Genomic DNA, 26,026 nt, shown 5'->3' with positions numbered 1-26,026 from the left:
GCTCCATTTTCATACCTCACTTGTACCAGGAAGCATGTCTTGTAAAACAATGTGGATTCTGAGCGTCCACTCTCCAACAGTAACTGGATTTTTAAGGTAATCCCTGGCGAAATCGCAGCACGCATCCCAGCTGTTAAAAAACACAAAGGCCTGGAGGGGAAAAATGATGCAGAGGAAACATTCAATATTAATCATTAAATTGAATTCAATTTGCAAATGCAAATTTCTCTGTATCAGCCTGCTGGGTCTACTCCTCACCCTCCTCTGCAGTGATAAAACGATTATTTTGTAGTACAGAGTCTGAACAGTCTGATCAGGGACGTAACGCCACACCAGCTTGGTGACATCCTCCTGTCTGTAGTTTCCTTCTGGCAAACCGGTCAACATGATTGTGGAGAACGTAGAACCTTGAGATTGGGCTTTCTGCAAGACACAAGGTTCAAGAACCAAAGTTTATTTGAAGAGAAACTTTGCGGTACTTTTTAAAAAATATATATTATTATTATTACTGACCACATAGAGAAGACAAAATGAAACCAAGTTTAGCAGAAAAAAAGAAATGTGGTTTTTGAGGTGAGTATTTGGAAAAATGGACACCTCTTGGTATTTACTCAAGGATTCCTGATTTTTAATGTTTACAATGATCCAGTAATATCAATGTTTTGGCTTTTATTTGAACTTTAAGCACCTTTACAGATACCCAAGGTATCATAGACATCAGAAAAACAATGATTAGTGGGTTAGATCAAATGCCAGACTGAAAAAGTGCAGTTTAAGTAATGGCTCTGGTTCATGTGTCTGGGGCAGAGACAAGCAGAAGGAAATTGACCACTGATGGAGCAAAGATTTCTGGAGGGGCCAGAAAAGAGGTCAGAGAGATAATAAGGCAAATGAGCATCAAAGGATTTGTGGGAACCAGAATCACAGTGTTAGTGGATAAAAGTTGAGGGAATGTGTCACAATGATTTATTGTGAACAACAATAAATCAGCAGTTTTGTCTGCACTTTATCCACAGCCCAGGGGAGAACTGAAAAATCTATTCACGAGTGTTTCACAAACAGAAAGCGAAAGAAAGGTCTTACCAGATGACCTTCCATTAACTTAACCCATCTTTTTTTTTCATTTAAATCATCTTTGTTTAAAATCCCATTTAAAAAACACTTACGCAGTGAGGTACATCCACACTGTGGTATTTTCAGCCTTGACAATTTGTGGCCGGTGGCCCGTTTCAGAAGGCTGTACCAAACGCCAAGGCGATCAGCATCACGAAGAGACTGAAATTCGATAAACACCTGAAACACAAGAAAGAAAATGTATTCTGAACATTTTACCTTCACATTGTAAATGTTAGAAAATAAGTGCTAAGCACACGTGGAAAGAGTGAACTAAGTACAGCTTTACTGTGGAGTTCACTGGATTCAAAAGTCAGAAATCCTGGCTCAATGATGCACTGGAGCCATGCTCAACATGACCCCTGCACTAATGCTGTAATGTGATAAATACTAGTGCGCATGAGCATATGAAGAATTGCTCAGCGAGCAGCTTATCGGCAGTCTCTCTTTACTATCGCTATAGTTTTGCAGTTGTGCTTTCCTCAAGATAAGTAGCATCCAAATCTAGACACATTATCTCTTTGTAAGGATGGATTTATGAAGGTTGGTGCATGTCCTTTAGTTTGGTGTGGTTAATCTGTCAATTTTTCTGTATGGTTAAGATTACACTTACACAAGCACATATCTCATACAGCCTTTCACAGACTTCTAACACATGCACTTGTTGGCATTTATGAGTGTGTTTATACCTTGTTGAGAAGAGGCAGGTAGTTTCTTACACAATCCATTTTTTTCAAAGCTTCTCTGAGATCCCGGGACTCGCCTGGCGAGATGTTCCTGATGTAGATTAATCGTGCTCCATTGTCAGTCACTTGCTGCTTCGAGAAAACCGGGTATGTCCCCATTTTTCAAGGTGTTTCGACTTGGATGTGAGTGCTTCCAGTTATGACTTTATACTCTGACCAATAAATCTAAAGGTATTCTAGTGCAGTCTTTGTTTCTGAGATATGTGCGTTACTTACATAGGATAGCCGTTTCATCAGAGACTTATAAAACTCAAGCTGAAAGGAAAAAAACAGTTCAAAATCATTACATCACTTCGGATTCGGTTCGATTTATTTCAGCTTAAAGGTATTTTTTTTCTACAAAAAGAAATATTTTTTTACATTTATAATCACACTTTAAATAAACAAGCAGAAACAAATATTTTCAAATAATTTTAATAACATCTGTCACAACAGTAGATTGCATTATCTACACACAGTGCTTACCGGCGTCATTAAAATGTTGCCCTTCTCAACCTGCAGTCGAAGTTTAGACCCATTGAGAATAAAATCATGATTTTCTGATACTAGCACGATGTTTTTAGCTGCCACTGCTGTCGGCATGAGGGCAAAAGCCTGAAGGAAAAACAAACCACCAAACACTGATTTGTACTGCATAACCATGAAGACAGGCACTCACAAAATATGTATTAACTAACTAAATGTTAGTTAGGTCATCTTACAAAAGAGATTTAGAGCGCCATTAAAATGAAGGTCATAACCCAGCCCAATGCAAACTGGTGCTTACCATGCGTGCCTGTGGTATAACGTAGATCGTGTCGTCGTAATACTCAAATCGGTGTCGAGTGAGCAGACCGGCGATGTCCTCCTCTGCATAACAGCCATCGTGATACTCTGGCAGGTTGCTTATTAACAGCACCTTGTAATCAAGCGAAACAAGCTGTGCAAACGAAAAGAATTTCAGGATCAGTTTACAATTCCAGACAGAAATCTGAAAAATGCAAACATTAACTTATAAACCTCACTTTGAGCACTGTCTACAACTATGAACACAATCAGGTACCTATTACAAAATGTTTCTGATGCTAATTTTCCTTTACTTCTTTTTTTCTTTCTTTTTTTCACGTAGTGCAGCTCTACCTTGACTCACTGACAAAAAAGGCAGTAAGAGTCAGCTATGAAAGTACTTTTCATTTAAGGTGGATCCATAAACAGTGATAACTGATTCACAAAAGGCAATGTGTAAACAGCACTATTGCACATGTCAAACTTGGGAAGGAAAAACCTTTTTAAGCACTCAAAACCACCATGTCCTGGATGACTGAGCATATAATTTGAACATGTTAAACTAGCTTTTCAATAAAGGACTTTTAGTATGTGTTAGTACATGAGATAATTGTTTTATTACAATACTAAATTGGTAACCAAGAATAGTGCAATTCTATTGGTGTCTATACTGACTACAAAATCTCTGGTATTGTGACACCCCTAGTGAATTTTTAACATTTTTCTACATTTACACCTACTTGAGCGTCACCTGACAATGAGATATAACCCAACTACAAACTTGTAAAACAAATTGAACTATTTCAGATCAAAACTTAACCACTTTGATAAAGCATGTTTTTCTTACAGTGTTTTTTTAATGTTACCTTTGAATTGGGAAGTTTGACTGTCTTGAGACAACCTGTGAAGTGCAGAGCAAAAGAAAAACAAAAAAATAATTATAAAATAGAAAATATCTTCACATTGAGAAATCTTTCATACAGATCTTTGGGGATTTCTTACGGATTCTTTCTGGACGCAGTTGCTCTTGTATCCGCTCCCAAAATGTTGGGTGGGTAACAGCGACCGGCTGATCCTTTGAGATCTTCTCTGCAGTCACAGAGTCTTGGAATAAAGGAAATGTAGTTAAGTTCAATAGTGGTAGTTTAGATAGGATGCAAATTACCCAGCTGATCTAAATACAAATCTGCGTGGTTGAGGCCGTTTCTGCTTTGGAAGCCAAGACTTTTGGCTCACCGTCAACTGCAGCACCTTTAATTGGTTCAACAGCCTCCGTAGCCTTGGCTGTATTTTTAGGTGCCACTGCAGCTTCCTTACAAACACACACACACACACACAACGAACATACATTAGTTTGTATTACTACCAAAACTGTTAAGTTACTACATTCACACTAAAAATCATACATGAGCACTTGTCATGAGCTTACAAGTATTTACAGACAAGTTGGAGTCTTCCATGCAAACTACAAGCAACTGTGGCAACTTGCAAGCAACCAGTGCGATTCCAAGGATGTTTTCAGTACAATGTGTATATATAGATTTAAAAAATGCATAATGCAACACAGCAAAATAAAAACAAAGTACAGTTTGTATGCTTTCATAGCATTAGACTTGAGCGGAAGCTTTCTGACATGGGGATGACTATATAAAAGCTCAGTATAATCCAAAGTAACTATGAATTCGAGGGGTGCGAGACTGTAGAAGAAATGTAAGGATAACCAACTGACTTTAAACCGCATAATGAATGCAGGACTACAACCGTGAACGGACAGTATATTTATAGAGAATTGTAGCTACGGTGCATAAATATCTATCTTAGATTGCAGAAGCAAACCAGGAGACAAACAGGAGAGGAACTTTCTCTAGATTCACAAGTAGGTCAATGAACTCATCCATCTATAACAGTGACAGGGGCGGACCTAGAAGGGTGGCATGGGGTGGCAAGTGTCACCCTAAAATGATCCCTTGCCACCCCAAGTGCCACCCCAGTTTTGCATATGACAGTGTTGTTTATTAAAATAAGATAGCATTAACAGTTTGAGTGTAGTTACAGTCAACAGTGAATATAAATGCTAAAACTGAAAATATTGCATAGTGTTACCCCCCTCCACCATTAACAAATGGTTCAGCCCATAGCAGGACCGGCTTTTTTCTTGTTTTCAGTAGCAAGCGATGCTTATGATTGTGCCAGAGCACATTCTGAACAACACCATGGGAATTTGGCTTTTTACACAGGTGGGTGGATGTTACACTCTGGAAATGGAAGGAAGGTGAGTGTTATTAACCCTCTGTGGTCTACGGACACGCTGCACCTCCAAATCACATGACTGATGTAAGCTGACACAGCAACAAGCTGCAGCCATGCTGAGTTTCTATTTCAGCCACATTGAAAATTCGGACTTCAAAGTTTTTAAATTTCAATTACAGGCCAGTAAATCCAGAGTTATGATAATATATATAAGCCACGCTTTTTTCTAAATACTGTCGTCACGTTTTTGTGTGTGTTTTAAGCATTCTGTAAGGACAGCACGAAAACAGTAAAGAAAGAAAAAAAGCCACCACTTTCCTAAATGTACCATGTCGACCAATTAAAAAAAACAGTCAACGCGTGGGATTTGATTGTTTAGGAAGAGGGAAAAGTTTTAGGAGTGACGGTAACGGCAGCGAGACAGAGCAAGCAAGTGAGAGAGAGAGAGCGAGAGAGTTTTTAGATGTGGGAGATTTGTGACGTTTAGTGTGGAGTGTTTACTTAGTGTGTTGTGTTGTGTAGTTGTTCTGTTGTGTAGTCGTTTTGTTTTGTGTGTCAGGTAGGGCACTAATGAATGTCACAAAGGCACATTTGCAATGTAAACACTGTCACTAAGTAGAAAACCAGCGGAGTGATACAGCTGCTGTTATCAGGCCTGCAGGTTTATCCCTGTGCTGTTCTGTCTTTTGGTGGACAAACTTTTTTTTACTGGCACACATCATTTGTGGGGCATCTTATTGCGACACCTAATTGTTCTCTCATTTTAGTTGTAGCAATATTTTTAAATTCTTATACAAAATGAAAAAGAAAACAAAAACGGCAGGTGTATTGGCTGCATTTTTAGATAAATAGTTGTTTATGTTTACAAAATGTACAATTTATATTTGCATTTCAAGTTATAAAAATATACTGTGTTTTTTTTTACAGTAAAAAAATACTACTAGGATTTTAAGTTCTTTGTGTGATTTCAGATCAGTAATACTAATGCAGTATGTCAGTGAAAAAAACAACTAAATTCAGTTGAGCTGAAAAGAATGACACCAAACAAAGCAAGGGGAAAAAATAAAATGAAACAATCTGAGGGTGAAATACAAACGTCAACTCAAAAGGAGTCAAAAATGGCCGATTGTATTTCAGACCTCAGTGGGTTAATCCAACAAATCATGAAAAATTAGGTTTAAATTTTTGTTCATGACAGTGCAGATTTCTGACATTTTGTGTCATTTAAGCTGTAACAATGTGACTGTTTTCTAACAGTGTGAAACATAAGTTAGACTTGTGTTGGTAAATGAACCGCCCCATGTTGTGTAGCTTTCTGGATTTTATACTTGTTGGGCTACATATTTATTTATTATACAGGCTATACAGAAACTCACATGTTTTATGTAACTAAAGTGTGTAATTATGTGGGCTACAGACAATAATTAAGTTCTAGACTATATTTATATGAAAAACGTGTATACTTACTGCATTTGAATTATTCTAATCATATGTAACCACTATGGAGTGCCAGGACTGCCATAATGAATTAATTAAATACACCATTAAATAATTAATTAAATGTGTCAATAATTAATTAAAATGTGAAATACATAAATAATTAATTTTATGTATTTCACATTTTAATTAATTATTGACACATTTAATTAATCAATTATTGACACATTTAACTAATTATTTATGTATTTCACATTTTAATTAATTAATTATGTATTTCACATTTTAATTAATCAATTGACACATTTAATTAATTATTTATGTATTTCACATTTTAATTATTGACACATTTAATTAATTAATTATTGACACATTTAATTAATTAATTATTGACACATTTAATTAATTATTTATGTATTTCACATTTTAATTAATTATTGACACATTTAATTAATTAATTATTGACACATTTAATTAATTAATTATTGACACATTTAATTAATTAATTATTGACACATTTAATTAATTAATTATTGACACATTTAATTAATTAATTATTGACACATTTTAATTAATTAATTATTGACACATTTTAATTAATTATTTATGTATTTCACATTTTAATTAATTATTGACACATTTAATTAATTATTTAATGATATATTTATTTATTTCATTTTGGCAGTCCTGGCGCCTGGCTCTCATCTTGAAATAATTTTATCTGTCAGCCTCACCCATCAAACTCAGGGGGCGGGGTTAACGCTGCCCATGCAGCTTCTCTAACATTTGATTGGTTGCCGTGCAAAGTAAGTCAAAACAGGTCGATCCTAGATAATCGATTGCTTGTGTAGACTTGGGGCAGCCAGTTATCCCAGAATGCAGATCAAATCACAGGCAGCAATGGTGGTGGTGTAGTTTTAAAATACCCCATTTTTCTGTCACCAGCTACACTTTTAACAGTGTTTTAGCCGCGAATGTCGCGCCGTATGTCTGGTCAGGTTGTCAACATAGAACATGCTTGCAAAAGTGCTCAGATGTTTTCAGAGATTTCACTAGCTCTGCTAACAGTTAGCATGCAGAGTGCACCCAGGGGGTTACGTTAACCGGTTTGTTTACATATTTCACTCTCCGTGTTCCACATGTTGCATTCGCAGATTCTCATTTTCACCGAACGATCGTCACTTTCCGCCTGGTCTTGTGTCTCTGTGCTTCTGTAACATAAAGAACGAGCTGACATTTTTCTCACGAAACCAGCGATCAGCTCAGCAGACCCTCAGTTTACCTGCATGCATCCTCCTCCTCATCTGTCAGCTGTTTAACACCTGCTGCTAATTCAAGAAACACGCCTACGTTACCTGGTGATAGTCACAGTTTAACTGGGCAGCCGGTACTCGATATAAAGCAATGTCAGCGCATTTTTCTGCACAAGATAAGGAAATATAGTGTTTTCCCCGAGCGCAGAGCTGCTGGAGCTTGTTTCCTTACAGAGCACTTTATAGGCGAACAGCTTTATCAGCGGCTGATGTCCAATCACCAGCACACAGCTTTCAAACCTCAGCTGAGTTTTAGCTCTCAGTGGTTAAACGCTGGACTTCATTCACTCAGGTTTTGTCTGTCGGGTCAGTCTGCCGGTTTCCTCAGTGCCAGCTGTTAACATTATAGCTGCTTATGCAGTAACCATGGTAACCACGGACTGAGCGGCTGGATCGACGGAGGTCAGACAACAATTTTACATGTATGATCTTAAACAGGACACAGCCACTATACGTGCTGGCCTCATATCAAATGTGAAGGCAGACTGAGTCTATGTTTGACGTTTGTTTATATCTAATCTTCCTTTTCAAACATTTAAACAGCAGCGAGTCTGCAGCTGAGGGAATACAAACTCAAATTGTCGGAACAGGTTTGCTCGTTTCTTGGATTCATTTGGTGATTTATTAAATGTATAACTGTTATTCTAATCTGCTGCTGAGTCTCTTACACTTTTCTTTATGCTGTATATTTTCACGTCTCTGGAATAGTTGGCAGTTAGATAGTCAGCTGGGAAACTGTGTTAACTCATGGAGCTGAGGATATCGTGGATATCGTGGATATGCTGACCTCGCTCCGTGGTGTACAGGGCCGTTTACCCTCATGATTAATATTCGCAATAAAAATATTAGCCGAACATCATGAAGTCTGTATGTGTTTCATAGTGTCGAACAACCTTTGTACAGTTAAAGCCAGCAGTTACTACATGACGGAAACACCAACGTTATCTCTTTTATGCGTTTATACTGAACAAAAACCCAAAGATCAGATGTTAAACAGATTTATTTGCTCTCTCTCCTCCTTAAACATGTTTTTAATGTTAGTTATAATTCAGAATTGGCGACTGAAACACGTAGGACACATAAGAACATCAGGAAATAAAACACCAATAAATATAACCTCAGTAAAAGAAGTCAGCGGGGGTTACTACAGCTGTGTACCGGGGCCTGCGCTTTGTCGGTGGGATTGCTTGCGAGGCGAGCGGGTCTATCCCACGCTTTGCCGTGAGACTGGGCAGACATCTCCGAAATCATCGAAACACTTTTGCAAAGAGGCTGTATCTTGACAAACCGACCAGACACATGAAGATTAAACCACTACATTCTCGGCTAAAAAAAAATATTAAAACGGTATTTGGTAACACACAAACAGGGTTTTTCAAAGCTCAGTTCTGTTAGCTTCCACATGCCGGTTGTTGTGTGCTAGAAACAATGGCCACCAGGCCAAAGCAATGGTTTTGACTCGATCAGCGTTAACCCCGCCCCCTGAGTTTGATGGGTGAGGCTGACAGATAAAATTATTTCAAGATGAGAGCCAGGCGCCAAGACTGCCAAAATGAAATAAATAAATATATCATTAAATAATTAATTAAATGTGTCAATAATTAATTAAAATGTGAAATACATAATTAATTAATTACATGTGTCATAACTATTTATTTAATTAATTAATTCCAATTTTAATTAATTATTGACACATTTAATTAATTATTTAATGGTGTATTTAATTAATGCATTATGGCAGTCCTGGCACTCCATACACAAAGGCTCTCAAAACAATACATGTATGTGAATTTTTGCGTGTATTCTTATAATTGTTACCTTTTTCTTTTACTCTTGGCTTTTTGTGTTCATGTTCTGTTGTTTTGTATACTTCATCTGTTCGTATGTTGTATACTCATTGTTTGTTAAATAAAGTTTAAAAAAAAGAAACTTAAAAAGGTTACCTCTAGCGGCAACATAAGGTATCAACCCAAAAATGGCTCCTACAAAAATAATGTCTTCTTTCAACTGGGATTAAGATTGTCTCATTTCCACCAGGTGGCACCACAGTCCTATAACCCTCATAGAAAGTCCTTGTATCCTATTATTATAGATGGTAGATTTATAAATGGCCTGTATTTGTATCGCGCTTTTATAAAAACAATGAATGAATTTCCTGCTGCACTTAAGATAATATAAAGATATAGAATCAATAGCAGCCAATCCTAAATGGGCCTGAAAAATAAAAATATGTTAAAGACACAAGTGATCAAAGTAGAAGTACCCATCACATAATATAATAAGAATAGAAGAATTGGCCTGCTATTTACAGCAACATACTGCTGTGATGGTTTTATTAATAGCATGAAACCAAACAGTAAAACCCAGAGATAGTGCTGCTTAATACTGAATAGAAATTAGACTGGAAGAACTGGAAACAGAAAATAATGTGGACGGTGGACAATCCGGTAATAATGTCTCAACTGAACACAACACAACTGATCCCCAAGGATTTACAGTGGAGATCATTTAAAGTTACATTATGCTTACCTTGTGTCTGCTTCTCCACCCAGCTGTTGATGTGGACCCTGGCCTCCTCTGCATTTCCTTTGAAGTCCACAGACTCGAGCTCAGCGTTGTAATGCTTTTTGGTGCCTTTTAAAAATTCCTGGAATTGTGAAAATAAGTCACTCGAAACAGATTCAACAAACTACGGAGACTTCAATCAAGTTCAGTCACTGTGTTAAAACATTTTCAGTCCTTTGGATGCAGTTGAAGCTTGAACTAACCAGTCAGCCTTTGTCTAATAAAAGATTAAAGCAAATAGCTTGTTGGATGCCAATTTAAGTAGCCAGCATAGAAAAATACACAGATTGTGGGTAAGCTGGTTTGTAACGTTTCGGTTCAGATGGCAGCAGTTTTTGCTGACAAATGTACATTTTAGTATTTCTAAGTATTAATAAATTACTGTTTTACTTCTTTATATATTTCTTTATACTATTTGCAAATATTTTAAAAGTTTAATCTGCTGTGATGACTGGAACACAAAGGAGAGAAATGGTGCCTTGTCTCTTGTTATGAACTGTAAATAAATAAAACTGTAAAATGATTATATTTCATTTTTGTTTTATCTGTTTAGTTCTATTTTTTCAGTTTTACTGTTTTTGTGTTATTTAGTTTTAATGCAAATGTTTCTATTTTATTGCTGTGTTTTATGAAGACTTGTCTGTTTTTTATCATAGAACATATTCTTGTGAAATGTTTCCAGTAAATACAGTGAACGTGTACTACCACTACTACTGACTAGATGTAGCCAACTTCATGGTATTAAATTAGCATTACTGTCCTAAACTTTGTGTAAGTGAAAATCCAGGGAGCAGGGAGAAACGTGCACAGCTTTGGCCTCATGACTTATAACAGGGCTCACTGCACAGGTTAGTCATTTATTGTAAGTCTAAGTAACAACAGGTTTCCTCTCACACCTCGAGAAACGTGTAGGACCGATCCCCGTAAAGTCTGTTGGCAAGACTGAGGGAGTATGGAGCATCAGCCTTGTTCAGATCAGTTAGTAGTTTGGCAAACTTGGCGTGGACATCGTCCTCGTCGGTCTGGGGTTTCAGACACTGTGAACAGCCAGAGAAGACTTACGTGTTATAAAGCCACGATGAACCAAAGACAGATGAAAGACAGCTAATATGGCTAACATAACTCTGCATTGGCCTTTTTGAATGTATCAATGTTAGTTTGTTTTCATTTGGTAATAGCTTTCTCATAACTAACATCCACTGAATGATTGGATTCAAAGTCTTAAGGAACTGAAGGGCTCAGTAGTAATCTGTATTTACAAGGCCTCCTGCATCTTTTGGAAAGAATACAGAAAAAGGACAAACAGACGCAACAAACGCTCAAATATGTTAAACATTTAGAACATGTATGATGTTACGCTTTTGTTGACACTGAACTTTTCACCTGCTGCATAAATCTGCTTTCTACTAATTCTGTTTTAAGGTGTTAGCTATGTGTTGGATATAACACAGAGCACCTGTATAAAAAAGCCCAAAGCCGACTGTACTTCCTCAGGAGGCTGAGGTCTTTTAACATCTGCAGGAAGCTCCTGAGGATGTTTTACCAGTCGGTGGTTGCTGGAGTACTTTTCTATGCTGTGGTGTGCTGGGGGAGCAGCACAGCAAAGAAGGACTCATCCAGGCTGGAGAAACTGATCAGGAGGGCTAGCTCTGTGGTTGGCATGAAGCTGGACACTCTGGTGACAGTGGCAGAGAAAAGGACATTAAAGAAACTGATGGACATTATGGACAATGCCAGGCATCCTCTGCACACGGCCATTAACAACCAGAAGAGTCTGTTCAGTGACAGGTTGCTTCTCCCAAAGACAAGAACTAACAGACTTAAAAACTCCTTTGTCCCACACGCCATCAAACTGTTTAACTCCTCTCTGGAGGGGAGAGGGAGGGGAAACAGGAGGACAAAGGAGGGGGGAACAACTAAGCTGTAGTGCCTCTTCACCTCACTGTACAATACCTTGTGCAATACTTTTGTAAATAGTCAACAGTGCAATAGACTCAATACTTGAAATGTGCAATTCACTTGTATTTTTATTTTTATTCCTATTTATTCTATTTATCCCCTTCGTATATTTTATTTATATATATGTGTGTGTGTATAACTCTGTAACTTCTGTCGGTGCTGTGCTTTTTTGGAAATCGAATTTCCCAGAGGAACCCACCCGAGGGATTAATAAAGTTCTATCTAATCTAATCTAATCTAATATGTGGTGGGAAGTTTGGTGTGAGATACTCTGGAGCTAAGACCTTGAATTTCCCTGTCAGATCACAGTTATTCGCTTTGTTACCACCTTGAGCAGGTAGCCCGGCAGTCTGGTTTGCTGCTGAATCTGCGTCTGCGTCTGCATCCGTGTCTGCATTGGCGTCTGTAGTGACGACGACGACGTTTCTGACTGTGTTTGTGTCGGTTTCTCTTCTGCCGGCTTTGGTTTTTCAACCTCAGTAAAGCCGAGGACCTGTGAGGGAGGAATCAATGTTGACATTTTCATAGTTTGTTTGTGTGTGAATATGTGAATGCATGCATGCATTACACATGTTATTTGGATATAAATATGTTTGAGCAGACATTCTGTGGTGACCTGCTTCCCTTTTGGAAATGAAAAAATAAATCCACATGACAAAAAGTCTCAAATTTAAGGTTAAATAAATATGGAGGGTTATGGACGCACTGGAACGGTTCGCAGCCGAGTGTGAAGCAGCAGGAATGAGCACCTCCAAATCTGAGGCCATGGTTCTCAGCCGGAAAAGGGTGGAGTGCCCACTCCGGGTCGGGGATGAGTTCCTGCCCCAAGTGGAGGAGTTCAAGTATCTCGGGGTCTTGTTCGCGAGTGATGGGAGAAGGGAGCCGGAGATCAACAGACGGATTGGGGCTGCAGCTGCAGTAATGCGGACGTTGCACCGGTCCGTCGTGGTGAAGAGAGAGCTGAGTGTAAAAGCGAAGCTCTCAATTTACCGGTCGATCTACATCCCTACCCTCACCTATGGCCACGAGCTGTGGGTAGTGACCGAAAGAACGAGATCGCGGATACAAGCGGCAGAAATGAGCTTCCTCCAAAGGGTGGCTGGCCTCTCCCTTAGAGATAGGGTGAGAAGTTCAGCCATCCGGGAGGGGCTCAGAGTAGAGCCGCTGCTGCTCCACATCGAAAGGAGCCAGCTGAGGTGGTTCGGGCATCTGACAAGGATGCCTTCTGGGCGCCTCCTGGGTGAGGTGTTCCAGGCATGTCCCACCGGGAGGAGGCCCCGGGGCAGACCCAGGACACGCTGGAGAGATTATATCTCTCAGCTGGCCTGGGAACGCCTTGGTATTCCCACTGTCGCCAAAGTGCTTGCTCATAGGGGGTCATATGATTGTTGGGTTTTTCTCTGTATCTATGAAGCGCCTTGAGGCGACTTTTGTTGTGATTTGGCGCTATATAAATAAAATTGAATTGAACTGAATTATCTGAGGAAGAAGCAGAGTTGGTTTGTTTCCAGCTGAAATCATCCAGGCTCAGGAATTTGAATCGATCCACATCATTTCTGCTTGAACTAGAGAACATGAGTGTCGACTTACATTTGGTCTGTGAGACACATGTCATAGTGACAGTATTTGGGTTAATATGGCATTACTCACCCTGGTCGCATTTCTTCAATATCAGGCACCAAGTTCAGGAACTCGTTCTTTGCAGCCCGCGCAAGGTAGGAGGTCTCCAGAGTGGGAACCATCGGGAAGTTTTCACAGTCTGAGCAGGAGGGACTGGAGGCACGTGAGCTGTTCTCAGGGGTCCTTTAACACAAATCACACCAAGTTAGAATCAAATAGATAACCTGTCAATAACCGTTTGCAGATCGAGGTCAATGTTCCTAAAAATATGTTTACTTCTGGCCCATGGAGCCACAGCGGGAGTCCGAGAGAGGGGCAGGTAGAGGAAGGGGTGAGGGTGGCACTGCTGAAGCTCGTCACGGATGGATCACGTCCGATCGGTGAGATGAGAGAAAGCTGAAGTGAAACAACAGCAGGATGAGGTAGACGTCAATATAGGAACTCCCTGATGTGACACAGAAAGGCTATTTTTTAATTTCTTTGTATTATTTCTCACCTTGCAGTCACTGATGCTGTTCACCAGCTGGTTGTATTCAGTATTGAAGGTGTGTGTCAGAAGGCGCAGGCCACTACAACACAACAGGAACAAGACCGATCAGCTCCGAGCAGAGAAGGAAGAAGGCAGCAACAAGAACGCCCACTAAGCCCACGTTTTTCTCACCTTGGTGGCCAGCTCCTTCTCACGCTTTCAAAGGTGGTGCTGGAGATGTGCGAGGAGACGGAGGTGGACGTGGACAGAGTGCCGGAGCTCACGCTGGGGGACAGAGACTCACTCAGGGACTTGGTGGTGGGAGCTGTTCCCACGGGAGCCGCCTCTCCCAGAAGGTGACGGGTCTTTTCCACCTGGACGAAAGATGGGGGCGAATGTGAGGTGGGGAGAAGAGGGGAGGTTAGTCATGTAACGTCTGTACTCTAAGAAAAAACTTTTTAGAATAGCACTTTGTTCTTTGAGCTGAAAAGTCATTTTTCCCTCAATGATATTAAACAGATTTATTTCTTTATGAATCTTTTAAGGCCCCACCTCCTGCAGCTGCTCCATCTTCTCCAGCTCCCACTGGTGCTCTAGGATGAGGCTATCTCCTCTGGGCCTCCAGCCGGCCAGGTTCTCCTCTCCACGCACATAAGCCACTGATGTGTCCAGGACCTTCCTCCTCCTCTGCATCCCTGCTCAGGACATGAGCCCTCATTAGGATGAAGCTCTCCACAGAATCTCCGGTCAAACCTCACAAAATTTCAAGAACCACCAAACAGCTAAAACAGTAAATGAGAGCAGGAACACGGATTCTGCACAAAGACGTAAACACAAAGACCATAAAAGATTCAAAATAATGAATATAGGATGTCATTATAGTTTAAAACAATCTTCTGTTGCAGCATCTTGTGCACAACAAAAAGCCCTCATCAAGTTTTGGACAGGATGGGAAGTCTTGCCGAGAAATGACTGTGGAAGTGGTCAACAGCAATCTTCCAAAGTCTTCCACCGGTTTTGAAGTACTACGTCTTCCTGCACACTACTGTACCTATGAGTCATTTCTAATGGACATTCAGGTGTGTCTCAACTCTACTGACTCAGGTTTTGGTCTGGTTTACGATTGATTCCATAACCACATGGTAAAATTAGACCATTTCTTCTTTCTTGCATCACATTACTGTACTCTGTGTTCAAAGAAACGGACAATCTAGTGAGTTCTAGTTCTTTTTAATACACTTGACAGTGAAAAATACACACTACAGGTGTGCATTTATGGCTTTTTTAATATAAACTGATGAAGAGTTCAGATATCAAAATCAGTTGTTCACTGTACATTATAAATTACACAATATGTTTTGTTTATACTCGCTACTGATACAAAAAAAATTTCTAGAAAAAATTATTTGAATTAAGATGTTACACTACTCTACTGTGTTCATTGTATTAAATCTGCTCAGAGTTGACATGTACTGTATATCCAACCAAGAAATGAATATCATTAAAGTGACAGCTGTATAAAACAAATCCTGTTTTATAGCCACTCACTGTTTTGTTGAAAATGAAATTGGTTATGCTGTTTTGAGTCAGTATTAGCTACAAAGCTGTAGAAATTAAAAAAAAAAAAAAATCCTCCTGACATAGAAACTGATTAAATGTAATAATGTCTTTCTACAAGTGATTTTGAAGTATTGGTAGCACAGCAGGGTCTTGTTCATTCAGTGCATCTGGGAGCTGAATCTCAGGAATGGTGATCTCATTTGATGGGCAGCGATTATGTTGTCCTGTCCAGTCCACACCATAATCCTCATCAACCTGAAAGAGCATGCACATGTTTTAAATCTAAACTGAAGAGGTGTTTCCTGCAGCTGTTCCTAGATGGACTTATTGAGTCTGCCAGGGCCTATGTGAGTTGCTTAGGCATTGGCTACCAACTAATTATTCATTCACCCATTCTAGGTCAGGATTGGTTCTCTTCAGGTATAACAAATTTAACTTTGTTTAAAGTATTGCCATCTATACCTGACAGGTGGGATAAAAGAGAATGGCTTGGGAGGCGCACAGCAAATCTCAAAGTTTTCCAATTAATGCTGAAAGAACCAAGGATGTAAATGTATTCTTGTTTTAGCTTTACCGAAGACACCAGAGAAAGTATGATATCTATAATGCTGCTGAAATAGACAAAACCATTTCAATAAACTCGCTATTTAACATCAACCTTGTTATGCGTTATCAGAGAACAATCAACTGCAAACAGCAATGAAACATTCAACTATGTACTATTTAAAGCACTAATGACCCTGTTGTCTAACAAGATGTGATAAGTAAGTAGACTGTGGAAAGCTGGTGGGTCTACTCTCTGTGTAAAAGGTTCCTACAAGCTCCACTGACCCCAGTCTCCGAGTTAACACACTAACAGCTAACACTGCTAAACGTGTCTCAACGCCGAGATGGCGCCGATAGCTTTAGCCGTAGCTGCCCCACTTAGTTTAGACAGTAACAAAAAAAGTAAGCGATAATAATTCATTGTCAAACGTCATAATTAAGGTCAACACCTAAACAATGCTGTGTACAGAATCACACAGGTGCTCAATTACAGCATAAACTTACCTTAGACCATCCTCCGTCATTTTCCTCCTAATTGTGCTCGGAGACACAGAAAATGTATCGGCAATTACCCCGACGGTTATCCCGGACAGCACTAAAGTCCTGAGTGCTGCACCGGGATTTCTAGACGTGGACGGCCAACATTTGAAGACTGTTCTTCCTCGGCGTATTCCAAACGAACACGGTGCTGAATTGATCTTAAACCTTTGACAATGCTGTCATCGATGCGAACATCTTGAAGAGCAATTATCATCCCAAGCATTTCAGAAACATCTAAACGACTCAAAACAGTATCTACAGGTAAATGATCCCTCTCTATCTGATTTGCTTAAATGAGCAGAACTGGCTGAAGTTCACACCAGTCCGCCATCCTCCGTGACTTTTGACCTAGCACGCTGTTGCTAGCTGCAGTAGCCGTCCGCGGAGCCGGTATCCAGGAAAACTAGTCGATGGTAAACGATAAGCCAATAGGTGCAAAGGTCCAGCCCACTTACTTTGATTGACAGACAAAGTCATTCTGCTGAAAAGTCGCATTATGAAATAAATAGACCATCGGGAAAAACGGGATTTTGAAATAAAGACTGACTTTGAAAAAAGGTCATTTTGGACTAAAAACGGCTGGAAATAAATAAAATGCCTCAGGAATAATCTGTTATTGTGAAAAATAATGACCATGAAATAATATTTCACAATAATAAGTAAATTTATATAGCAGAATGCAATATATTTCACAATAATGAGCATTTTTTTCAAAATGTGTTCCATTATTTCACAATATCATTCTCACATTACATATCTGTGTCTTATTTATTCACATAGTTATTTATTTCATCTTGACCTATTTATTTATTTAATTTTGAACACTTTGGAGTTCCATATATATTTAGACGCCGGGCATTGACAGACCTGTTTCTGCCGGAGACTCAACGGACAGTCGGGGATGAGAGCTTTCCAACAAGGTTCCCACATTTAAAATAAACCCCACAATGAAATTTAATGCTAAATACATACCATTAACGTGGTCGCATAAAATGGAAACTAAGAGCAATCCTTGTTTTAAACGATGTGTTAGACCAACGCCAGGACGATTATATAGTGTTATTGCTGCTTATAATAAGAAAACGACAGGTTGAAAAATCCTCTTCCAGCCTACTGAAACAAACCCCTCTTTAGCATAAAAGAAACCATTTGCAGTCGAACCGCGATCACTCACCAGACTTGGGGTACGTTACAATAAGGATGTCATCCGGACGAAACGCAAACTCCTCGTAGTACCTGAGGCTCTCGGGCGGATGGAGACTTGAAGGCACATAGACGCCTTTGTACAGCGTGTATAACTCTGTCTCAGTCATGCTTCAACAAGCAGAAGCAGCTCACTGAAAACAGCTCTGAGAGCTTCGAGCTGAAAAACTGCTGGACTTTGTCTCAACTTAACGCACTATCACTGTTTTTGTAGCTCGAGACTGTAGCGCAACTCCCGCTTCTCCTGTGGTCTCGCGCTGGCTTCTGTTTGCGTCACTTTCCAACAAGTGTGCGATTCTTTGTCAAAGCTCAAGCATTCATGACCAAGTAATCATTGAACGATTCGTGTAAAATTTACGGACTTAGTAATACACAATATATTTATTTATTTTTCATTGTTTGTTGGGATAATAGAGCTGTTATTGGAGCTGATAACAGAGCTTATATTGTAATATTCACAATTATAAGTCAGAGAGCCGAAAATAAAACACTGCCACGCAAGCTAAGACCCAAAACTTTATTTCACAGCTGGCACTTTAAAACGAGGATCGCAAACAAAGGCTGAAGGGAGGCCACCTATGTACCCGAGGGAGGGCAAAAAACAGCACACTTCAAAGGGATCTATACACTGCAAACAACCGCATGTAAATGATTGACACTGCAAGCAGTGAAAACCATTAGGTTGGAGCTCCGATTACAGCTCCCAGCCTGAACTTGGATCATCTCTCCCCGTCTACGTTCCCTCCGACAATAAAACAACGATACGGATCTTACAGAAACACCAGACCTCCCTTGGGATCTGATCTGGTCTGTGTTTCAGTGTTTTTTATGTGTAATGTCTTTACTTATATTTGTAAAAAGACTTTAGTGTACATGATTTGCAAAGGGCTTATATATAAAAAAAAATTTACATGTTTTTTAAATATGTTTGTGTTATTGTACCTAACCAATCCCGTCCTTTTTGGCCACTTAAAATATCTTTATAGATCTATTGTTATATTTCTGCTATCCTTTGGCCGGATCGGTCTTAAAAAATACATTTTTAATGTCAATCAGATGTTGTATGGGTTAAATAACGGATATATTAAAGTCACTCTGTCAAAAAACTGATTGAGGCTTCTACCTTGTGACAGGAATGTTGTTTGTGGTTCAAGATAACTTGATATCATTCATGAGGGATACATTTAATGTACGTTTCACATATACATAGGCTTAAAAGTTATTTATAGCAGTTTAAATTCAATCAATGACTTTTTGGCGCTACAATGGCAACTAAAGTCCGCAAGGACTTATAGGTGGCATCTTATTCCCAGCCCTATACTAAGTAAGGAAGGGAACTAGCCTCCCCTCGTCACACTAGAACACCAGTCCCCTTTCTATCTATCTTCGTCGCCTCATCTATGAATGCAAAACTACCATGTCTGTCAAATGCGTTTGTTAGGTTTTGTGAGGTCAAAACCTCACAAAACCTAACAAAACCAAAAGAAATTAGCAACTAGGGCTAAAGAGTCAAACTAACATACTGACAACCCCCAAGAATATGCATAGCCCCCCATTTTCTGCTCTTCACTCCCATTACTATACTCTTGCAAATCAGATCCCCCCCCCCCCCCCCCCCCCCCTTAGTAATACAGAACCAAACTGATTTAGGTATAATGGAATATGATTTCCCTGTAATAACCAATACAAACCCACCTAATTTACCATCGATGCATTCAGAACCTTCTTTAGCACTTTCCAAGCCTCTGACAGATACTAAAAGGGTTGGGATGGACAGGTATTGGGCCCTATGCACGCCTCCTTTCCTGGAAATAAGGGCAATTTCACCATATGTGTGGACTACAGTCACACTACCAAAACCCTTCTCCTGTTACTGGAACTAGCAGGCTGAGGGAGAAGAGTGGGAATAACTGGGAATATGTCTGTGAAGGTTCTCAGTCATCCAGGTCATCGTAGTCTAAGGAGCTTGGAAAGAAAAGTAACAAGCAATGCTTCTGATTGTGCCAGAGCACATTTTGAACAACACCATGGGAATTTCGGATTTTACACAGGTGGTTGGATGTTACACTCTGGAAATGGAAGGAAGGTGAGTGTTATTAACCCTCTGTGGTCCACGCTGCACCTGCAAATCACATGACTGATGTAAGCTGACATAGCAACAAGCTGCAGCCACCCTGAGTCTCTATTTCAGCCCACATTGAAAGTTATGACTTTAAAGTTTTTAAATTTTAATTACAGGCCAGTAAATCTAGAGTTGTGATAATATATATAAGGCACGCTTTTTTCTAAATACTGTCATCACGTTTTTGTGTGTGTGTGTTTAAAGCGTTTTCTAAGGAAAGCACGAAAACAGTAAAGAAACATTTAGTGTGGAGTGGATTCTTAGTGTTGTGTTGTCTTGTGTAGTTGTTCTGTTGTGTAGTCGTTTTGTTTTGTGTGTCAGTGAGGGCACTAATGAATGTCACAAAGGCACATTTGCAATGTAAACACTGTCACTAAGTAGAAAACCAGCGGAGTGATACACCTCCTGTTGTCAGGCCTGCAGGTTTATCCCTGTGCTGTTCTCTGTCTTTTGGTGGACAAACTTTTTTTTTACTGGCACACATCATTTGTGGGGCATCTTATTGCAACACCTGATTGTTCTCTCATTTTAGTTTTAGTAATATTTTTAAATGGTTGTAGAAAAAAAAACAGCAGGTGTATTGGCTGCATTTTTAGATAAATAGTTGTATATGTTTACAAAATGTACAATTATTTTATATTTGCATTTCAAGTTATAAAAATTTACTCAAGATGTCTGTGGGGGTTTTTACAGTAAAAAAATACTACTAGGATTTTAAGTTCTTTGTGTGATTTCAGATCAGTAATAGTACTATTAATAGTAATAGTAGTACTAATGCAGTATGTCAGTGAAAAACAACTAAATTCAGTTGAGCTGAAAAGAATGATACCAAACAAGGCAAGGGGGGGGGGGAAATTAAACAATCTGAGGGTGAAACACAAACGTAAACTCAAAAGGAGTCAAAAATGGCCGGTTTTATTTCAGACCTCAGTGGGTTAATCCAACAAATCATGAAAAATTAGGTTTACATTTTTGTTCATGACAGTGCAGATTTCTGACATTTTGTGTAATTTAAGCTGTAACAATGTGATTGTTTTCTAACAAAAAACAGTGTGAAACTTAAGTTAGACTTGTGTTTGTAAATGAACCGCCCCATGTTGTGTAGCTTTCTGGAGTTTATACTTATTGGGCTACATATTTATTTATTATACAGGCTATACAGTACATAACATCAAAACTCACATGTTTTATGTAACTAAAGTGTGTAATTATGTGGGCTACAGACAATAATTAAGTTATAGACTATATATATATATATATGAAAAACGTGTATACTTACTGCATTTGAATCATTTTAACCATATATAACCACCTACATGTGTGTTTGGAGAAAAAAAAAGGCTTTGATTTTGCCACCCCATTTGATTTCTTTGCCACCCTCATGCCACCCTAAGAAAATTTCTCTAGATCCGCCCCTGCTTAGAACTGAAGAAGCTTCTCGGATGAGAGGTGAAACGTCTTCAAGCAACTCAAAGAAGTCCAGACGCTTTTCTTTCCAAGCTCCTTAGACAACTGTGGGAATAGAAGCAAAATGCGTGGGCTCCAATTTCAGGCACTGAACCGCTCTCCCTTCCACTACACCAAGTAAAACTTCCAGCTGCTCATCCCTCTTTGACTTTTGTTCTACAACTACATTACTATCCTGAGCCAAGTGGCCATTTTGCAAACCTCTAATAAGTTCCAATTCTGCAGTCAAATTTATTGCAGCCGCTAATGTTGCTGGTTTAGAACTGCTAAGAGTAACATGCAAAATCCTACATCCCACATGTGTAATAAAATGATCCCTTGCCAGCAAGTCTTGTGTCACATATGTGTATCATTATCAGTAGAAGTGTACTCTCTACATACCAGCCTATGTGAGGCAATGCAAAATTCCTGGACTGTTTCATTATGTAACTTCCTCCATGTAGAATAATTCACACAGTTGCAATCTTCACTATCACAAGGATCCAAACACCTCCTCATAGCATCTTTCAGGAGAGTATAATTAGTTTTAGATTAAGCGGACAAACCACTATAAACTTCATGAGCCTGTTCCAATTTTAACTTCTTCACATCTTCCCATACGTTAATGCAACATCTGCATGCATGTCCATTTCATGTTTCAGAGAGTTAAAATGTGAAATTGACACGGTGGATGCGATGGACTTGGCGTGTCTATTATACGTTTTGCTGTGATATACATCCTACAGGATTTTCAATAAAATGTTTTTGTTCACAGTAAAAAATATTTCAAATTGTTGCTTAACACTCGAAGAACATTCCTGAAGGATGACTACACACGCATTCCTATTGGTGGAAAACACTGAGCTGAACAGATCTGTTTCGTTTGTGTGTTTGCCTGTCTTAATACGTGTGCCTGTATTTACATTGATGTTGCTGTGCATAGTATAGACAGGATATAGTCTGTGGCAATTTTATTTGTTTATTTATTTACTTTACTGATAGGTACTTTGACTTTATTGGGTATTCAAATATTTACTAAAGGTATTCAGTAGTCATCAGAAGGTCCTTAGTTTTCGGTCAAAGTACCCTGTCCCCATATACCTCATTTCAGGGTTACTGGCAACTCTGTTGACCCTTGTCCTTTGCTCTTTTCAGCTTCATCTGTGCCTTCTTTATTAAGTTTCCATCTCTTCAAGTGCTCTCTGAAATTCCATTAATTCCCTCTTTGCACAGATGAATACATATACAGTGTTAGGGATGTCGCTGATGAACTAAACAGAAGCATTTGTTTTACAGTAGCCACAGCATTCCACACATTTCTCTTGCAGTGCACTGACAGAAAACTTTTCAGTAGAGCGTACAGCCCGATTCGATCCGGTGGGGGGATGCCAGATCAGGCGCCCCCATCCGGCTCTCCTCTCTCCTGTCTTGTCAGTTGTCTTACTTCTCTCTATTACCTTTTCTATCCCTTTGAAGAAGTGAGGCTCCTTAAATATTAAAGGGTAAGTATTAATTTTCATTTCGAACTGATAGAAGAAAAAAAATTGTAGTTAACTAAATAGAAGAAAGTAGAAGAGAAATAACAATCTAACGTAAACCAGTGACACACTCTTGGGCCTGATCAACCTTGGCAGGGCCTTCCTGGATGGTGTCTAGTGATAATGGCTGAAACGCCCAATGAATCCAAGGTCCACTACTGATGATGTGTCCCAAATTTAATATTATAATAAGTGCCGTCAGCGTTAATCTCGTTAAAATGACGTTAACGGCATAACTGCATTAACATGGAATATCTCTGTTAGCGAGTTAGCACAGATCGCCCCGTGTGTGGGGCTGCATGGCGCTAACGCGTTAACGAGCTAACCGCGCTAACGCCTTCACACCTGCACAGACTATCGACAGTAAGGCTATACCTGAGCAGAAAAGTGTGTCAAAGTGTGTGGACCGTGTGTCAAAATGACAAATGCTACACTGGTTTACAAAGGAATTCCAAGTTTACGTTTAATTTCGTAATTCTTATGTTTTGCGTGACTAGCAATCTCCGTACAGGTGTTCAGAATGTATTCTCCTGGATAAGACTTTTGATAATCTGCAACCATTTTTTATTAAACTATGTGAGGTCAAAAGTATTGCTTGGCGACTGTCAACATGTTCTCTAAATGAGTACCTTTTTTCTTCTAGCAAACAAGATGCAGGTTGTAAGGAAAAGTGAGGGGTAAAAATCGCCCTCCTCCAACAAGACAAGCTCCAAGTAAGTGAAGTACAGAGTGAGACTTTGTGTCGCCCACAAGGGATCAACAATGAACGCAGAGATTCATTTAAGCAACCAGGCTGATGTTGCCTGAAAGGTTCAGTGTGGGGTTTTTTTGGTTATGGTGGTGTACTTATGTGGATTTTTAGCATGCGTACAAATGATTACACAACTCTCCAAATATCAGAAATACTAGAAAATATATATATATGTATATATGTACATGTAAGGAAGAGGACTCCCTTACTATATTTATTTATATTATATTATCTGTATAGCACTTTAGAGCACACCTTTCACTTTATTAAAAGCACCTTATCAAACACTTTATTTAGCATTGCACTTTAAGCATGGATTTGCACACAAGAAGTTTAAATATTTATTGACTATTTATTGGGAATTTTAAAATCAGTTGGTAGCCTTATTTCAGATCCTGCACAGCTGCTCCTCATCAAGGAATGTGGTGGTTGTCTGTCAGGAGAAAAGAATGGTGATTGAGATTTTGATTAAGGTTTACCAGTAAGGAAAACTAATGCAAGTGTGTGTGTGAAATCTAGGGATAAAAGTGGTGCAAATAAGTGTTTGTAAGATAATGATTACTCACCTTTCTTGCCTGTGTCCTCTTCAAGGTGTTTGGGCAAATGTTTCCCCGGGGGTCCAGACACCATTTAAAGGTTCCGGGAGAGACCATTGGTAAAGAGAGTGTGGTGAATCTTGTTGTGCTTGGGTTTCTGGGTTTTTATAACATTGGGTTTGGTGTAACATTAAAGTGTGAAATATTTATTAATATGTAAATGTGAAAATGTATTTATGTATTTATTTATTCTTATTGATATATTGGATATTGTGGTGGAAGGTTGGGATTTAAGAATTTACCTGAGAGTGGAATAATGGTTTAGTCTGTGACAGCTGAACATATTTAAGGCTGCCAGTTGTCATTAGAGTGTGGATTTTTGTGCTGTGAAGAAGCTTGACAAATTAATTGTTGTAAGGGGAGCTGTATAGGAAATAAATGCTTTTTTGTTCCACTACACTTGCCTTGGTCCATCTCACTGTGTTTCCAGCCGCTAAGGGCTGCCCTGTTACAAGTGGTGTCAGAAGTGTGTCACTCATGGCACAGTGAGAAGATGATGACAAGAGGTGGAAGAAAGCCAGGCCAAGAGGAGCAGCCTGATGAAGGAGTTGGAGCTTCATCTGAGCTAGAGGCCATGGCAGCAACAAGCCCTGAGGACAAATTGGAGGAGTTGACAGGGTTGGTGAAATCTCTTATGCGGTCTCAAGCAGCCAGAGACCAAAAGTGGGAGAAGGATTTGTCACGTCAGGAGCAAAGGTGGAAAGGCATGCAGCATCAATTTCAGCAAATCCAGCTACAAGTTAACGCTGTAATTGATAAGCCTGATCCACCAGAGGCGCCAGCGCCCCCTACAACATCTGAAGAACAAGAACTTGGATTCAAAGATGAAGACATTCCAGTGGCCAGTGGGTCCAAGTCTTTAAGTGAACCAAAACTTTTTCCTCTGTCTACAGAAGATGACATTGAACATTTTCTGACTACGTTTGAAAGAATGGCAAACGTGTGTCGATGGCCCAGAGATGAGTGGGCTATTCGTCTGGTTCCCCTGTTGGCAGGTAGAGCCCGCACAGCCTACATTCTTATGGATTTAACAGACTCTGAGAATTATGATAAGGTGAAAGAGGCAATTCTGGTAAAATATGAGATCACTGCTGACACCTACAGACGCCGCTTCAGATCTCTGAAAGTTGAGCCAGGTGAGACGCCACGTGAACTTTATGTAAGCTTGAAAGACCCGTTTTCAAGATGGATTAAACCTGAAAAATCAACTGTAGAAGAAATATCTGAGCAGATAATTCTGGAGCTGTTTTTGAGAATGGTTAACCCAGAGCTGGAGATCTGGATACGTGAGCATGATCCGAAGACGGCAAAGGAAGCAGCTAGCCTCGCAGAGGTTTTCACTTCAGCCAGAAAAGGAAGCAAGAGCACCTACTTCAGCCGGGAGACCCACTACACCCAACCAAGTAAGTCCATTGGGGGTGAACAGGGTTCTGGTCAAGTTCAGGCTAGAAATCTTTCTAGTTCTAGGCAGCTCCCTTCTCATAGAC

The 26,026-nt window shown here is 39.5% G+C and overlaps 2 protein-coding genes and 2 long non-coding RNA genes across 7 annotated transcripts; all 4 read right to left on the bottom strand.

Annotated features, from left to right (window-relative positions):
• Positions 1 to 15: 15 nt before the first annotated feature.
• LOC145430466 (uncharacterized) lies at positions 16 to 14,337 on the bottom strand. Of its 4 annotated transcripts, XM_080305626.1 has the most exons (15): positions 14,265 to 14,337; positions 14,045 to 14,164; positions 13,799 to 13,951; positions 12,477 to 12,641; positions 11,086 to 11,226; positions 10,154 to 10,271; positions 3,627 to 3,728; positions 3,491 to 3,525; positions 2,626 to 2,778; positions 2,325 to 2,453; positions 2,076 to 2,114; positions 1,803 to 1,928; positions 1,167 to 1,293; positions 259 to 423; positions 16 to 150 (listed from the first exon to the last, which is right to left on the bottom strand). In XM_080305626.1, exons 4-14 carry the CDS (start codon positions 12,543 to 12,545, stop codon positions 314 to 316), a joined length of 1,149 nt encoding a protein of 382 aa, XP_080161752.1. In that variant the 5' UTR covers positions 12,546 to 12,641; positions 13,799 to 13,951; positions 14,045 to 14,164; positions 14,265 to 14,337; the 3' UTR covers positions 16 to 150; positions 259 to 313. The 4 variants fall into 4 exon arrangements, with proteins under 4 accessions (XP_080161752.1, XP_080161753.1, XP_080161751.1 ...); XM_080305627.1 differs by lacking the exons at positions 16 to 150; positions 259 to 423 and adding an exon at positions 3,861 to 3,936 and having other exon boundaries at positions 453 to 1,293; XM_080305625.1 differs by lacking the exons at positions 16 to 150; positions 259 to 423 and having other exon boundaries at positions 453 to 1,293.
• Positions 13,795 to 15,063, bottom strand: LOC145430535 (kinesin-like protein KIF1B). The gene is made up of 5 exons (XM_080305758.1): positions 14,790 to 15,063; positions 14,430 to 14,611; positions 14,265 to 14,337; positions 14,052 to 14,164; positions 13,795 to 13,951 (listed from the first exon to the last, which is right to left on the bottom strand). Exons 1-5 carry the CDS (start codon positions 14,928 to 14,930, stop codon positions 13,795 to 13,797), a joined length of 666 nt encoding a protein of 221 aa, XP_080161884.1. The 5' UTR covers positions 14,931 to 15,063.
• Positions 15,064 to 15,505: 442 nt separating this feature from the next.
• LOC145430465 (uncharacterized) lies at positions 15,506 to 17,236 on the bottom strand. The gene is made up of 2 exons (XR_013911042.1): positions 16,848 to 17,236; positions 15,506 to 16,052 (listed from the first exon to the last, which is right to left on the bottom strand). It is a non-coding gene; the product is annotated as an uncharacterized LOC145430465 (long non-coding RNA).
• A 7,039-nt stretch (positions 17,237 to 24,275) lies between these two features.
• LOC145430339 (uncharacterized) lies at positions 24,276 to 24,648 on the bottom strand. The gene is made up of 2 exons (XR_013910856.1): positions 24,510 to 24,648; positions 24,276 to 24,376 (listed from the first exon to the last, which is right to left on the bottom strand). It is a non-coding gene; the product is annotated as an uncharacterized LOC145430339 (long non-coding RNA).
• Between the last annotated feature and the right edge of the window lie 1,378 nt (positions 24,649 to 26,026).

Source organism: Astatotilapia calliptera, chromosome 8 (genome assembly GCF_964374335.1).
Source record: "Astatotilapia calliptera chromosome 8, fAstCal68.1, whole genome shotgun sequence".
NCBI lineage: Eukaryota > Metazoa > Chordata > Actinopteri > Cichliformes > Cichlidae > Astatotilapia > Astatotilapia calliptera.
This window is presented reverse-complemented; position numbering and strand designations above follow the sequence as displayed.

Bases quoted from the DNA above. Each gene is read 5' to 3' on its own strand.
- LOC145430466 (XM_080305625.1), bottom strand. From the start codon at position 12,545: ATGCAGACACGGATGCAGACGCAGACGCAGATTCAGCAGCAAACCAGA. The intron at 11,227-12,476 runs GTGGTAACAAAG...GGCTGTTCACAG, and splicing joins TGCCGGGCTACCTGCTCAAG to TGTCTGAAACCCCAGACCGA. The intron at 10,272-11,085 runs GTGTGAGAGGAA...TCACAATTCCAG, and splicing joins GGTCCTACACGTTTCTCGAG to GAATTTTTAAAAGGCACCAA.
- LOC145430535 (XM_080305758.1), bottom strand. From the start codon at position 14,930: ATGCAGAGGAGGAGGAAGGTCCTGGACACATCAGTGGCTTATGTGCGT. The intron at 14,165-14,264 runs GTGAGAAATAAT...GTTTCACTTCAG, and splicing joins ACAGCATCAGTGACTGCAAG to CTTTCTCTCATCTCACCGAT. The intron at 13,952-14,051 runs GCCAGAAGTAAA...TTTGTGTTAAAG, and splicing joins CTCCCGCTGTGGCTCCATGG to GACCCCTGAGAACAGCTCAC.